At 42.6% G+C, this 12,460-nt stretch overlaps 1 protein-coding gene across 1 annotated transcript; it reads left to right on the top strand.

Moving 5' to 3' along the window:
- Positions 1–1,040: 1,040 nt before the first annotated feature.
- Positions 1,041–7,551, top strand: notum2 (notum pectinacetylesterase 2). Its single transcript, XM_023422033.2, has 12 exons — positions 1,041–1,263; positions 1,440–1,782; positions 1,922–1,974; positions 2,562–2,657; positions 2,770–2,830; positions 3,415–3,527; positions 3,679–3,781; positions 4,167–4,355; positions 4,556–4,656; positions 5,596–5,743; positions 5,866–5,913; positions 6,487–7,551. The coding sequence occupies exons 2-12, from the start codon at positions 1,442–1,444 to the stop codon at positions 6,788–6,790; spliced, it is 1,557 nt and encodes a 518-aa protein (XP_023277801.1). The 5' UTR covers positions 1,041–1,263; positions 1,440–1,441; the 3' UTR covers positions 6,791–7,551.
- The last annotated feature ends 4,909 nt before the right edge of the window (positions 7,552–12,460 follow it).

Consider the following 12,460-nt stretch of genomic DNA (forward strand, 5'->3'; position numbering starts at 1 on the left):
TATTTCAATTCTTTGAGTTTGTCAGATTGTTTACTCTGCATTCATGTTTTCTCAGGATGTGTAAGAGAAACTGAAAGTTGTAGCCTCTCTGCAAACTATATTGAAGGGCATGTTAGCAATAATAGCAGGCCTATATCAATCAGATCATCCATAAGTAACAAACAATTAAATAAAACATTTCTTTGATTAAAAATGACTTTGTGGAGCCAGTTTTAATCTAATTTCAGTGATTACAGACAAGAGAATTCAAAGTGCAGATTGTAAGTGTTTGAATTTTCTAAAATAATAAATTCAGTATTAGATGTTTTAATGGTTAACAACTTCCTCGTTTTGACTTTATCTCCCTTAGTGGAACACTGATAGTTTTATTATCAAAAGAATATAAATTTGCTTTATACTTAAAAAAAATATTTCAGAATTTAAAAATTGACTGGAAAGAACAAACAAAACCAAACTTCTCAACTTGTCAGTGGTAATGGTAATGGTTGTTCTCCAGGAGATTAACACAGCACATTAAGGCTGTTATGGAGGAGCTGTTATTTGGCAAATTTCTGTTATTGTTACTTATAATATAGAGAATTGATTTAAAAAAGTTTGGGAACATGCATAATGTGCTTGCTGTCCACCACCTGTGACTTGAGAGTGTCCACTAAATTGTTGATCATGCGGGAACGTTACGGTACTATTCATTCCCATGTCGAAAGTGTTTGAGGTGTGTGCTCCATTGACCTCTGGGTCACATACCACACAAAGGGGCTATGCAGTTATGCCGACCACGTAGATGTTTAAATCAAAACACTGGCAATCAGAGGTGGACGGTGGGAGGGAGAAGAATAGAGGGGATGGGGGAGAAAGAGAAGCTCGTTCTTGAGGCACGGTCAGATGGGAAAGTGCCGGGTGGTGGGTGTGTGCATTGACTTGGAATATGTTGAAGAGACGCGTGTGTTATCTTTTCTCCTCGCCACTGGTCTTCCAGTACCTCCCCTCGCGGTGTGTCGTCAGCAGTTTATCTCAGGGCCTGGCATGCGCTGCAAGAGAAAACAGGATGAAATCTGATCCATACGGTGGCACTATAAAGCTCGCCACTGATTTGCAGGCTTCATCAAAACCTGGTCAAGGCTTCATCACTCATGACTGGCATCCTCCTCTCACACCTGGTCACTGCGCTCTGAACTTCTCACTCCTTCCTCAGCAGCACCACTTATCTGCCTGACCCCGGGGGTGCCACAGCAGCAGTCTTCAAAGCTGATTCTTCTTAGAGAGGTAAGCTGATTTCTGGGTCAAAAAGTGATGGATTTAATTTAAACAGCAAGTTATGGATAATTAGACTAAAAGATGGAGAAGATCTGGTGTTAATAATGGTAATTTCTATATGAAGACGGATTATGAATAAGTAATAATTACTATATGTATGAATCTTTTCTCTCATGTTGACACAGATATGAAGATACTGGGCCAGCTTGCTTTCTTGCTTTTGCTCGGGGGAATCTGGTGTCAGAACAACCGTAATGCTAAAGCTAGTGGAAAGGCCACCAAGAAGTCTGGTGGGAACCAAGGAGGTGAAGTTGGCCAGTCACCCCCCACGGTTGATCTGACTCCTAGAGGAACTGGGGGCAGTGGAAACACTGGGGGCACTGGAAGCACAAGAGGCACTGGAGGCACGGCTGAAGCAGGACGGGAGGGCGCCGCTGCAGCTCGAGCAGCTGGACAACAGACAGATGATATGAGGCTGCACTTCCTCAAGAACACCCAAGTTACGTGTAATGATGGAACAGCCGCTGGGTGAGATGTTTTTCCATTTCCCATCTGTTTGTTGATTAATACAGAGATTTAACAGAAGCTACATAGAGCATCAGTGTGTCCGTTCATAGCTGCTTTATCTTTACTATCTCCTCATTCCTGTTTAATTGTGCTTCTACAGGTTTTACCTAAAGGAGTTCAGAGGAAGCCGCCGATGGCTGTTATTCCTGGAAGGTGAGTATTTAAAAACCCAACTGGTTAATTTTGGTCCCAAAAGGTCAGCTTGTTTTGGCGCGACGCCCCCCAATGGAATTTTGATGGGGATGTCATGTCCTGTCATCTTCTTGGTCTTTTTGGTTGTTGTCTGTCACTCTGATGGACTTTGGATGGGGGAAATTTGTGTGGATTATCATCCTGCTTGACACCAGAGTGACTTCTGAGAGAATATAAGATGTGTGCCTTAGATTTTCCCAAACACAAACATTTTACCTGGCTGAAATGATTAGATTTAGGATTTATGGCTCTATTGCTCTGTGCAGCCTAATAGATTGGTTTGATTGAAATGCCTATGAGGCATACTGCTGTTTTATTTACCACTTTACTCGAGTTGAAAGTCAGTCAACAAATCAGGAGCTGACATTGTGTAAATGAAAGGAATCATGTCTTTTCTGTCCAACTGTCAGTGACTGTATAATCTTGTTGGCAGACCAGGCTACAGGTGCATTGCTTTCCCTGTCCATTCCTCACAGGCCTCCATGACGGGCTAATGAGGGTCTCCCTTGCTGCACCTGATGTCTAATATTAGTGTCTGTTATTTTTAGGTGGCTGGTGCTGCTACAGCAAAGAGACCTGTGATTCCAGGTACCAAAATATTCCCCGACTAATGAGCTCATCGGGGTGGCCCCAAACAAAAAGAGGTAGGTCAGCTGTTTTAAAAAGTATGTCATACATGTTCCCATAGTGTTACTTTCTTTACGTAACCCTGGGTGAGACAAAAGGACATCTGTCTCATCTCTGCCGGATTTACAGGAACTGGAATACTGTCTTCTCAAGCGGAGGAAAACCCACACTGGCATAATGCAAACATTGTGTAAGTATCTGTATATCCTCACTGTGAGTCTTATTATTGTGGCTACTGAAGGTGTCATGTGTAGAAGACTGCCATCTGTAAAATGTTCACAGTTCTCTATAAACTAGAATAATAATAATAATAATAATCTTATGGCTGACAAAATAACACAGCAGGGAATTTGTTTTGTTTGTTCCTCTAGCTATTTTTGAACTAATTGATTTTTTTGGCATCTGAGGGGAGTGGAAGAAAAACAGCCCAGAGAGCTGAGGGGAACTGCAAAGTGAGATGACAATCCGCTGTGGTTTTGTCTCTATGAATGACCCCTACCCTATCACGTTACACATTGTCATTTGATCCGTTGTTAATATAAAGATTTTCATTCGTGCAGCTTTGAAGTGAGACTCACACTCAGAGGTTTCGGTGCTTCAGCTTTACTTGCTCTGGTATATCAGTAGCTTATAGCGGCTAATACATTGTCCCAATCTGATACATGACAGAAGAAGCCACCTGCAGCCTGAATTGATTTTTATGGAGGAGAGAAAGAATTGTTTTGATGGCCTCAAGGTTCAGACTAACAAATATGATTGTTTCCTTTTCTGTAGTTTCATCCCGTACTGTTCAAGTGATGTATGGAGTGGTACTGGGCCTGCCCCAACTCCTCCTCCGAGGCCAAGACAAGGCAGAGAGAAAGAAAGAGAGAGAAATGCAAACGCAAGTAGGTTTCTTCAGATCCTTCAAGATCTTCTCAGTGAGGTCCCTCATAGCAACGACAGATCTGTGCTCCCCTTGGTTATAAGAAAACACAGTTAATCTAACTTTCCCGTTTGTGGTGCTCCCAGTCATTTGCTGTCTGTATTTGTTATCAGCTGAGTATACCTTCATGGGATCCCTGATCATCCGCGAGGTCATCAAAGACCTCATCCCCAAAGGAATCAAGCTGGCCAAGGTTGTAATGCTGTCTGGCACAAGGTGAGTTTGTTTTATTGCTCTTGCTCTGTTGCTGACCACAGCTTTTGGACAAGAGCCTGAATCCCCTGTCCCATATGGACCATCTCCATGCCTAACATTAAACAAGAGAAGCCCTATTTAAGGTGCATCCTCTTGTCAACAATAAAGATGTTTACAGTCAACTGTGAACATTAATGTGTGTAATGGTGAACATTCCTCCCAGGTTAGCAACATTGTTGTTAGGACACCCCCAAGCTGTAAAACAAGATCCACTGTCTGAATGCAAAACTGTTTAAATGTTCACTTCCCTGCTGTTAGCTGGCATGCGTTTGTCATTTTGATACCCCTAACGAAAACGTCTCTCTCAAAGCCAAACTATTTATTGATGTTTGTGGCTCCTGTGCAGTGCGGGCGGGACAGGTGTTTTGCTGAACATTGAGAGGGTGGCCAGTCAGCTGGAGCAGCTCGGTGCAGAGGCTCAGGTCCGAGGCCTAGTGGACTCTGGCTGGTTTATAGAGAGTAAGCAGCAGAGATCACCTAATTGTCCTGAGACTGTTTCCTGCTCACCCGAAGACGCCATCAAGATAGGACTCAGGTATAGATGTGCAGTCTTCTGGAAGTCGGTGCAGATATGATGTTAAGAGTCACTTTCATAGGACAGATGTATAATTTGAAAAAAGCTCTTTTAAAATACAGTGTTGTTCCAGTGGTTTTTACAGTGTTGTTAAAAAAAAAAGTGGCTGAGCTCTAAATTTGTGTTTAATTGTGTTAAAGGTTCATGTATTTTTTCCTCAGGCTGTGGAACGGCGTTGTGCCTGATAGATGTCGGCAGCTCTATAAGAGAGGAGAAGAGTGGCAGTGCTTCTTTGGACACAAACTTTACTCTACCTTGACCTGTGAGTGCTGGTTGGTACCTTAGTTTGTCATGGTATTGGATTAACATGCTATATGATTGACTCCAGCTTTTCAGAAGTAAGGTGCACAGAAATATGATAGTTGTGAGTTTAATTGAATCAAAAGCTGAAAAGTGAACAGACTGCACATATGCTAATGGTCCATGTTGGTAAACCCCCCCCGGAAGAACTACAGAAACTGTAGTTTACAAAAGCCAGAATTCTTCTGATATTTTGTAGATCTGACAAATGGCCCTGCATTTAAGCTTGACAATTACTGACTTCAGTGAATTCCTGATGCTGGTATCAGAAAAACACACCATGTAGACAGTAATACATGCTGAACCTGAGAATTTTCAAATTTTTCCACCAAGCACGTGATATGTCTTCGACCACTCAGAGGCAACAAGCTACAAGCAAAACATCGACTTATTATCATGCTACAAACTTGTTTTGCTGAAGAAGTTAGCAAAGACTTTAACAGCCTATTTACATATCCAGCAGAGACAGAAGATGTATGGAAGTCCAATATACATCCTCCTTTTTCACTCCGTTTTGGTCTCCACCAACTTCTGAGGGGAATATCTGAGCCTTTAGTTGCTAAATGCTTCACTTTATTCAACAGTTAGTCCCTTACTTTGTCTGTCTGCTGCTTGGTGTTGAGCAGGGAGCGAACAATTGCCAGCTGCCTATAGAAATGATGCTAATGAGAGCTGTCAGAATGAACCAAAACAGTAAAGTCACATGTTGTAAAACTAAAACAATTAGCTAAAACGATCTACAGCTCTGTAGAGCAGGGGGCAACTGCAGAGTGATTGGGGGATAATTCTCGGTGGGTTTGTCTCTACCAGCGACTCACATTACGCATAGTCATCTGACCAATTGTTAATATTAACATATTGATGAGAGCAGCTTTAATGTTGAACTCTGTGTTCCCTGTAGCCCCACTGTTTGTTGTGCAGTGGCTGTTTGATGAGGAGCAGTTGAGGGTGGAGAACATCTACATGGGAGGACAGACTCTGTCTGAGGAGCAGTGGCAGTACATACAGAACCTGGGCAGGGAGCTCAAGAACTCCCTGAGAGATGTCACGTACGTTCCCAACAACTTATTTAGAAAACCTACATATAATGATAAGAATAGATCTAATACGCACTAGATGGTTAAATTAAAGGATGAACTAAAGCCTAGAGTTGACTGTGCTTGTTTTTCAGGGCTGTATTTGCCCCATCCTGCCTCTCCCACACAGTGATCACTAAAAGGTAAGAATGGATGTTTGACTTGTGGTGTTTTTAATACACTTTTACTTTTACCTATTCCAGTAGCTATCTCTCCCAATTGAGCTTATGCTGCTGTTTGTGCTCACTCATTCGTCACGCCACATTCTTCATGTCACCAAATGCCATTTCACACTTTCCCTAACCCCTCGGTACCCCTTGAACACACTCATTGTTTTGCTGCACACATGGACATTGATGGGTCAGTGCAGTCGGAGCTAAGTTTACAGAGTCAGTCTACGTTAGGTGTATTTACTGAGGGTGAGGATTCTTTATGGGAGGAGCTGAAGGTCTAAGGTCGTTGTAGGAAATCTTGCAGTTGCATTTCTGTGCTGTAACACCTGCGACACCAAGACGATGAGCCAAAAGTGTCCAAAGCAATTTGCAAAACTTGTGATAAGACCATGACGTGGCTGATTACACTTTCCTGGTCCTCAGTTACTTACCCAACCGTCTTACCTATTCTTTTGCTTTCTGCTAACCTTTCCCTTCACTCTTCTTTTACAAACTTTGCCCCTCTCTTTATTTCTACTCCCTGACATTTTGTTATTCTTCTAGTAACTGGATGAGTTTCCAAGTTAGAGGCACCTCTCTGCCACGGGCACTGCAGTGCTGGGACAGGAGTCTGGACGCAACGCGCAACAACAGGACCCCTGCCAAAGGTTGTCCTTTCCACCTGGTGGACACCTGTCAGTCGCCCCAGTGCAACCCCACTTGCCCGGCCTTGGTGGACCAGGCCACCCAGCAGGAGCTCACCCTGCTCCAGATGCTAGTAGCCATGGGCCTTGACCTCCAGAAACTGGCCTTGGAACCCCAGGGAGATGAAGATTCTCTCACTAGCATGGTCAGCAATGGTGGCTAAGTGTAAAAGTGGACTGCAGCTTAAGAAATGGCCAGGCAAAGGCTTAAGAGGAAAAGAATGTGTTGAAATTTTAATGTAACCGTAGAAATAGTACAGAAATCTGGTTACTACATCTTGTGCTGCTCAGCATTCCATAATGCTCCGTGTGTGTTAAATTGGTGACTTGGCTGGTGGGTATGTCACTGTGTCTGGGTCTGAGTGGTTTGGCTCTCCCTCTACTGGACACAAGAGGAAAGAGCTTTAGGCCTAAACTAAACTGTTTCAGTTGTACTGGTTGAAGAGCTTTGAGTTTTAGCGGATGGCCAAGTTTATTTACCTAACAGTCATATTTTTGATTAGTTATTGATATATTTCTGTGTAGGCCAGCAGGAGATGAAACTACAATAATTTGTTCTCATGCATAGTGGATAATCTATAAAAAATATATACGTCCTGTTTAGCTAATTGACATGTGAAGTCTACAATAAAAAGAATCTGTGGTTATTCATTGCTCAGCTGTTAGAATGCAAAGACATAATAAAGATGACGTATTGCAATTCTTTGTCATTGTCAACATTAAAGACCAGCTTTTTTCATAATGTCATGCTAGTTTTGCCAGGCATTTACAGATGCTACTGTAATTGTATGTTTTTATTTTCATCTAGGTACTGTAGTAACTATGTCATATGATAAGGATTTGATGAGAATTGTATCTGCTGATAATATGTATCAGATTGAGATGTTGCAAATGTTGAAACAGGGAATAAAAATATTAAATTGCATTTTTTGCTTCATCCAAGTCTGTTTGTTCATTTTTTAAATTTATTATATCTGATACTTTCTGTGATTTTTCTTTGCGTTAATTGACCCAATGAAGGAAACAAACATGATTCATGCTGGATATTGGTATTTCATTTAAGATATGGTATTCAATTAGTCACAACACCAGTGGACATTAAAAAACAGACGCATGCATATGATATGACCGAGGTTGTGATGAGCGTGAGTTCGACCCATGTGTGCTTGCAACTGCTCAACACTTGCTTGCCCGTCAAGTTGACTTTTGAGACTTTGGAGGCGGAGACAGTGGCTGATATCTCTGCTTCATTAATTGGTCCCTTTCATCACCCATAGTCTCTGGCCTGTCTATTACCCTCTGACCCCTTTTTGGGTCGGATTACTGACCTTGACCTGGGTCTTGGGTCTACACTTTGTCATTGCCATCATAAACTAAATATGCCGCTGCTGTCAACACAAACGTGTGCACAAGTAAATGTTTAATTACTGAAAGCAGCCTTTCTAATCTTTAAAGTACAGTACATTGCTAAAGAAAACACACAACCACCTTTTCACTCTGCTGCCCTCTGGAAGGCGCTAAAGATCCATTAAGACCTGCACTTCCAGACTGAACAGCTTTTACTCAATTGCCATCAAAGAGCTGAACTGATCAACTGAAATACTTGAGGCTGGTTCTGTGCAATAAAATCCTGGTTAAGTGCAATAATACTGCTAAACTCTAACAACTGGGGTTATACAGACTATTTATTGATGCAATACAGTCTATTTATTAATCACACCTACTTTTATAATTCATGTGTATGCTATTTAAGCTATTAATTGTGTGTTTTTGCTTTTTCTTAATTTATATTTTTTATCTTTAACGTTTGTGCCACTACGGAGATGCACTAAATTTAAAGAAAGTTCACACTGTTTGACATGATTTAAAAATCAGTGTAACCTTGAGGGACTGCTAGAGGTGGAGTGGTTTCTGACGGACTATAATGTAATGAGTGCTTATTAATGTATTTGTTAACAATACTAAATCCTCCTGTGGAGGCTGCTGTATAAATAGATAATGAATGATAATATAATAAAAACACAGCTGGAACAATATAAAATGTCTTGTGTATAAAATAAATGTTCCAGTTTGTCATGGACAGCTTCTTTTGCTCCTCTTTCACACTGTCCGTCTTCTCTGCACAAAATGTCAACATTGCTGTCCTCAAATGAGTGTCCCTTCTCCTTTAGATGCAGGTGGGCTGAAGTTCACTCCTCCTAAGTGAACTACAGAGACAAGTACAGAAAGTTTTTTAAATAGGGAAGAGAGCCTGAGTTCACAACCCTCCTCCTCCTCAGCTCAGAGGCATCCACTCCTCCCTCCTCATCCTCAGCATCCTCAGATGAAGATCGTGTCCATCCCGTTTGTCGGTGTCCTCCATTAGTTTTGGATCTTCTTGGAAGCTTCTGGAAGAAATGCACAATGTTCTTTCTCTTCTTCTTCTTTTGTGGTGCACTGTTGTCCCCCTCCAGCGACCTGCTGAGCTTGCTCTTCATCTGGTTGGACATCAGCTGAGTGTACTGGCTGATGATGTCATCATACAGCTGCGCTGACTCTGCGAACCTGTCGATGGATGATTTGCTGCTCTGGACCTGTAGGACCAGACCCCCTCCCCCAGGAGAGAGGAGGGAGAAAGAACAACCTGAGCAGATGTTTCACAGCTGCTTCACAGAACAAACGAAGAAACAATTGAAACTCAGGTGGACTCAGAGGACTCATCAGCAGCGGGGAGAAGCTGGACAGTTTGTCCTCCCTGATCAGATCCTCCAGTTTGATCAGAGTCCATCTGTCCCTGTCGTCGCTGCGTATGTCGACCTGATGCAGCAGAGTCCTGACAGCACTGGTTATAATCTAGAAGGTGGATATCTGCTCCTGCTGGGTGTCCTCACGCTCTGCTGTCTTTTCTCTCTGGTTGGACACAAGTGTGGACATAATCATCTTTCCCAGCTTCTCTGTGGCAGGTGAGAAACTCGCAGTTTTTCCTGCAGAGTGACTTAGACCTCAGTCGGTGTGAAATTGACCTGTTACTTTTGTCTTTCGTCTCAGTGGGAACTTTCTTGATTTCTTTTTCTGACATATTTCCTTCACACCATAGACTATGATGTCCAAAATGCCAGAGGCAACAGACTTCAAGGTGGGCAGGCATGATCTGCGTGGACTGGTCATCAGGCTGAAACTCCGTGGGTAGAACAAGGCCAAAAACCTAGCAAGAAGGCCCTTTAGTACCTGAAGACAGGAGCCACGAAACCCTGCCAGGTTGCTGCTGACTTTCTCTGAGGACAGGCGTAATGGATAAGGCTTCACATGAAGATTAGACTTGGACTGTGCGGACGGCAAAGGTTGGTTGTCACTTTAGGACTTCAGGCTGACAGTGTGCGAGGTCAGCCACTGAGGGCAAGGGCTCTGCAGACTCTGAAAGACTGAAACCTCATCTTAAAGTGCTTGTCAGATCTGAAAGGTAAGATCAGGTGATACAATCAAAAGCTCCTGTTCTACAACTGCCAGCGTTTGGGTGAGTTCAGCGGGACTCCAAAGTTTGACTGGAAGTCAGCTGATCCTGAAAGATGTGGATTTTATTAAATGTTCCTGTTTTACTTTACCTTCCTTTTATTTACTGTACATGTACCAAATAGGGAAATGTATCATACAGGTTCACTACTGTCAGCTCTTTCAGTAAAAAAAATACAAACCTGATGTCAAGGACGTCTTACAAAAACACTAAATCTTTGGCAATTTATTTTTCATGATTCTATTTTACTTTTTCTCATCCCCATTGATTCAGCTGGTTCAGGTCATCCACAGGATCAGGCTTCATTGGAGTCAAAGATATTTTGTTAATTGTTCCTAAAGCTGGATCAGTGTTCTCCTCCAGGCGCCATACCTCCAAACGTAGTAGCAGTTCTTCCCAGATACAGTCAGAGTCCTCATCTGGTATATCCAGGAAGCACAACCACAGCAAAGGTGCAGTCTGGGAGAGATCCAAAGACCGTCCCAAGGCGGCAGTCCAACTCCCTCAATCACTGGCAGACAGAAATGTCATGACAAATGAGCTTCACAAAGCCCCCCTGAATCTCAAACGCTCAGTTTTTTTGTGTAGAATATATGAAGTGATAATTATCTGAGGCAGGCATCTGAAAGCCAGAACAATCATTGAGCTATGATGTTCAAACATCTCCCAAACAGCTGTTGTCTTTGTAGCAGATCAGGGCAGAAAGTACAAGACTAACTACACTAGCAGCCCCGTGTGGCTATTATCGTCATTACACACCAGAAAACAAGTGTTTGGATGGATGAAAGATGGAGTGAGGCAAGACTCAGTTTGTCCGGGTCAGCTCTACGGGCTTCATTCAGCTTTGATCAGTCTCAGGCTCGGCTCAATGCAGCCTGTTTCTTTCCTGTGAACTGCAGTTCTTGTGCGTCCACTGTTGTCACCGTTGTTGTCATGGTAACCCATAACAGCTGGAGTCAGGGATGGACGGATGAAATAGTCCTCCTTCCAGAAATCCTCAGAGGAGCTGAGGGCTGCATGTTTGCCCTCTGAACTCTCAAACTGTCAACTAGACACAAAGTGGAGAATGTCACAACCTTTGTGCAAGCGCCCACAAATACAGCAGGAGACTGTATGAATACTGTGATACTCTGAGAGTGAATACTGCAGCTCTACACACACATGTGTATGCAAGTCTTGCATTATCTTAAGGTTTGGCAGCAGGCAGGATGACTATCTCCACCGTCCCAAAGTGACCAATGTTTCCACAGACGGTTAAGACTTTGTGGCGGTGAGCTGCTACAATTCACCCTTTACTTCAACAAAAACTGCATCTATTGCCATACTGGAGTTTAATTTAACAACATAGAGGTGACTGTTAGTGTCACCCATCAAAGCATCAAGAGTTGGATCCAGGACCAGCACTGACTCATTTACAGACCTCTGGACCTTAAAATGCACAACACAAGCAAACATGTTGGAGACAGAGCAGTGTGGGAAGTTTGGGAAGAGGGAATAGACTGGCTACTGAGTCAAAACCACTTTACTTCAAACCTCTGTGTCAGAGTCGTGCCACTGCTGATTCGGCAGATCCAGAGCTGTGGTGGAACGCTTAAAAAGGCTAGAGACCGAACAAGTGTCTGGACTATGTCAGCAAACCTGCACATGAAAAGAGGGAGAATTTGTCAAACGTTTAGATGGATTTCACATTGAGAATGAAGAAACCAGAATCCTTCTATTAATAACAAAAGATGTGCAAGATTTTTTTTCCCGTGAGATTTTCATGCTTTCATTCATGATAAAAAACATGTATCTTTCTCCTATCATCTTGGATTTTCAACCCTTTGGTTTTAGCTGAAATCATTTTGTATAACTAAATAGACATTTAGAGATCGGTTGACTAACTCAAAATAGGTCCACACTGTGTTAATCTGAAATCCTGAAAACAATGTGCATCCACAATGTTTTCAATGTGTCATTTCTGTGTGTGCGGAGGCTTATGTCTTTGTTATTTAAAAGGTACATTTTATTCAAATGTGAAGGCTGTGTTTTTGTATTGATCCATCATGGAGAGTGTCTCTGGAAAATGTGAAAGTTGCTGTCTTGGTTATAGACGCCAAAAACTCAGAGGACGGATCTATCTATATGCTCTACTGATTTAATGTGGACAAGGTCTGAGTGAATGTAGTCAGATGTAAAGAAAGTAAAGAGGTATACAGATTGTATTTTGTATCCCCACAGCTCCTCTAGATGATGCTCTGCAACCTGACGGTGAGCATACAAAGAAAATATTGTATCAATTCTCTCTGTCTCTCTGTCCCTCCCTCCCTCTCCCTCCCTCTCTCTCTCTCTGTGTGTGTGTGTG

This window comes from Seriola lalandi, unplaced genomic scaffold, assembly GCF_002814215.2.
Source record: "Seriola lalandi dorsalis isolate HSWRI2012SDOR001 ecotype SW California unplaced genomic scaffold, Sedor1 jcf7180002054678, whole genome shotgun sequence".
NCBI lineage: Eukaryota > Metazoa > Chordata > Actinopteri > Carangiformes > Carangidae > Seriola > Seriola lalandi.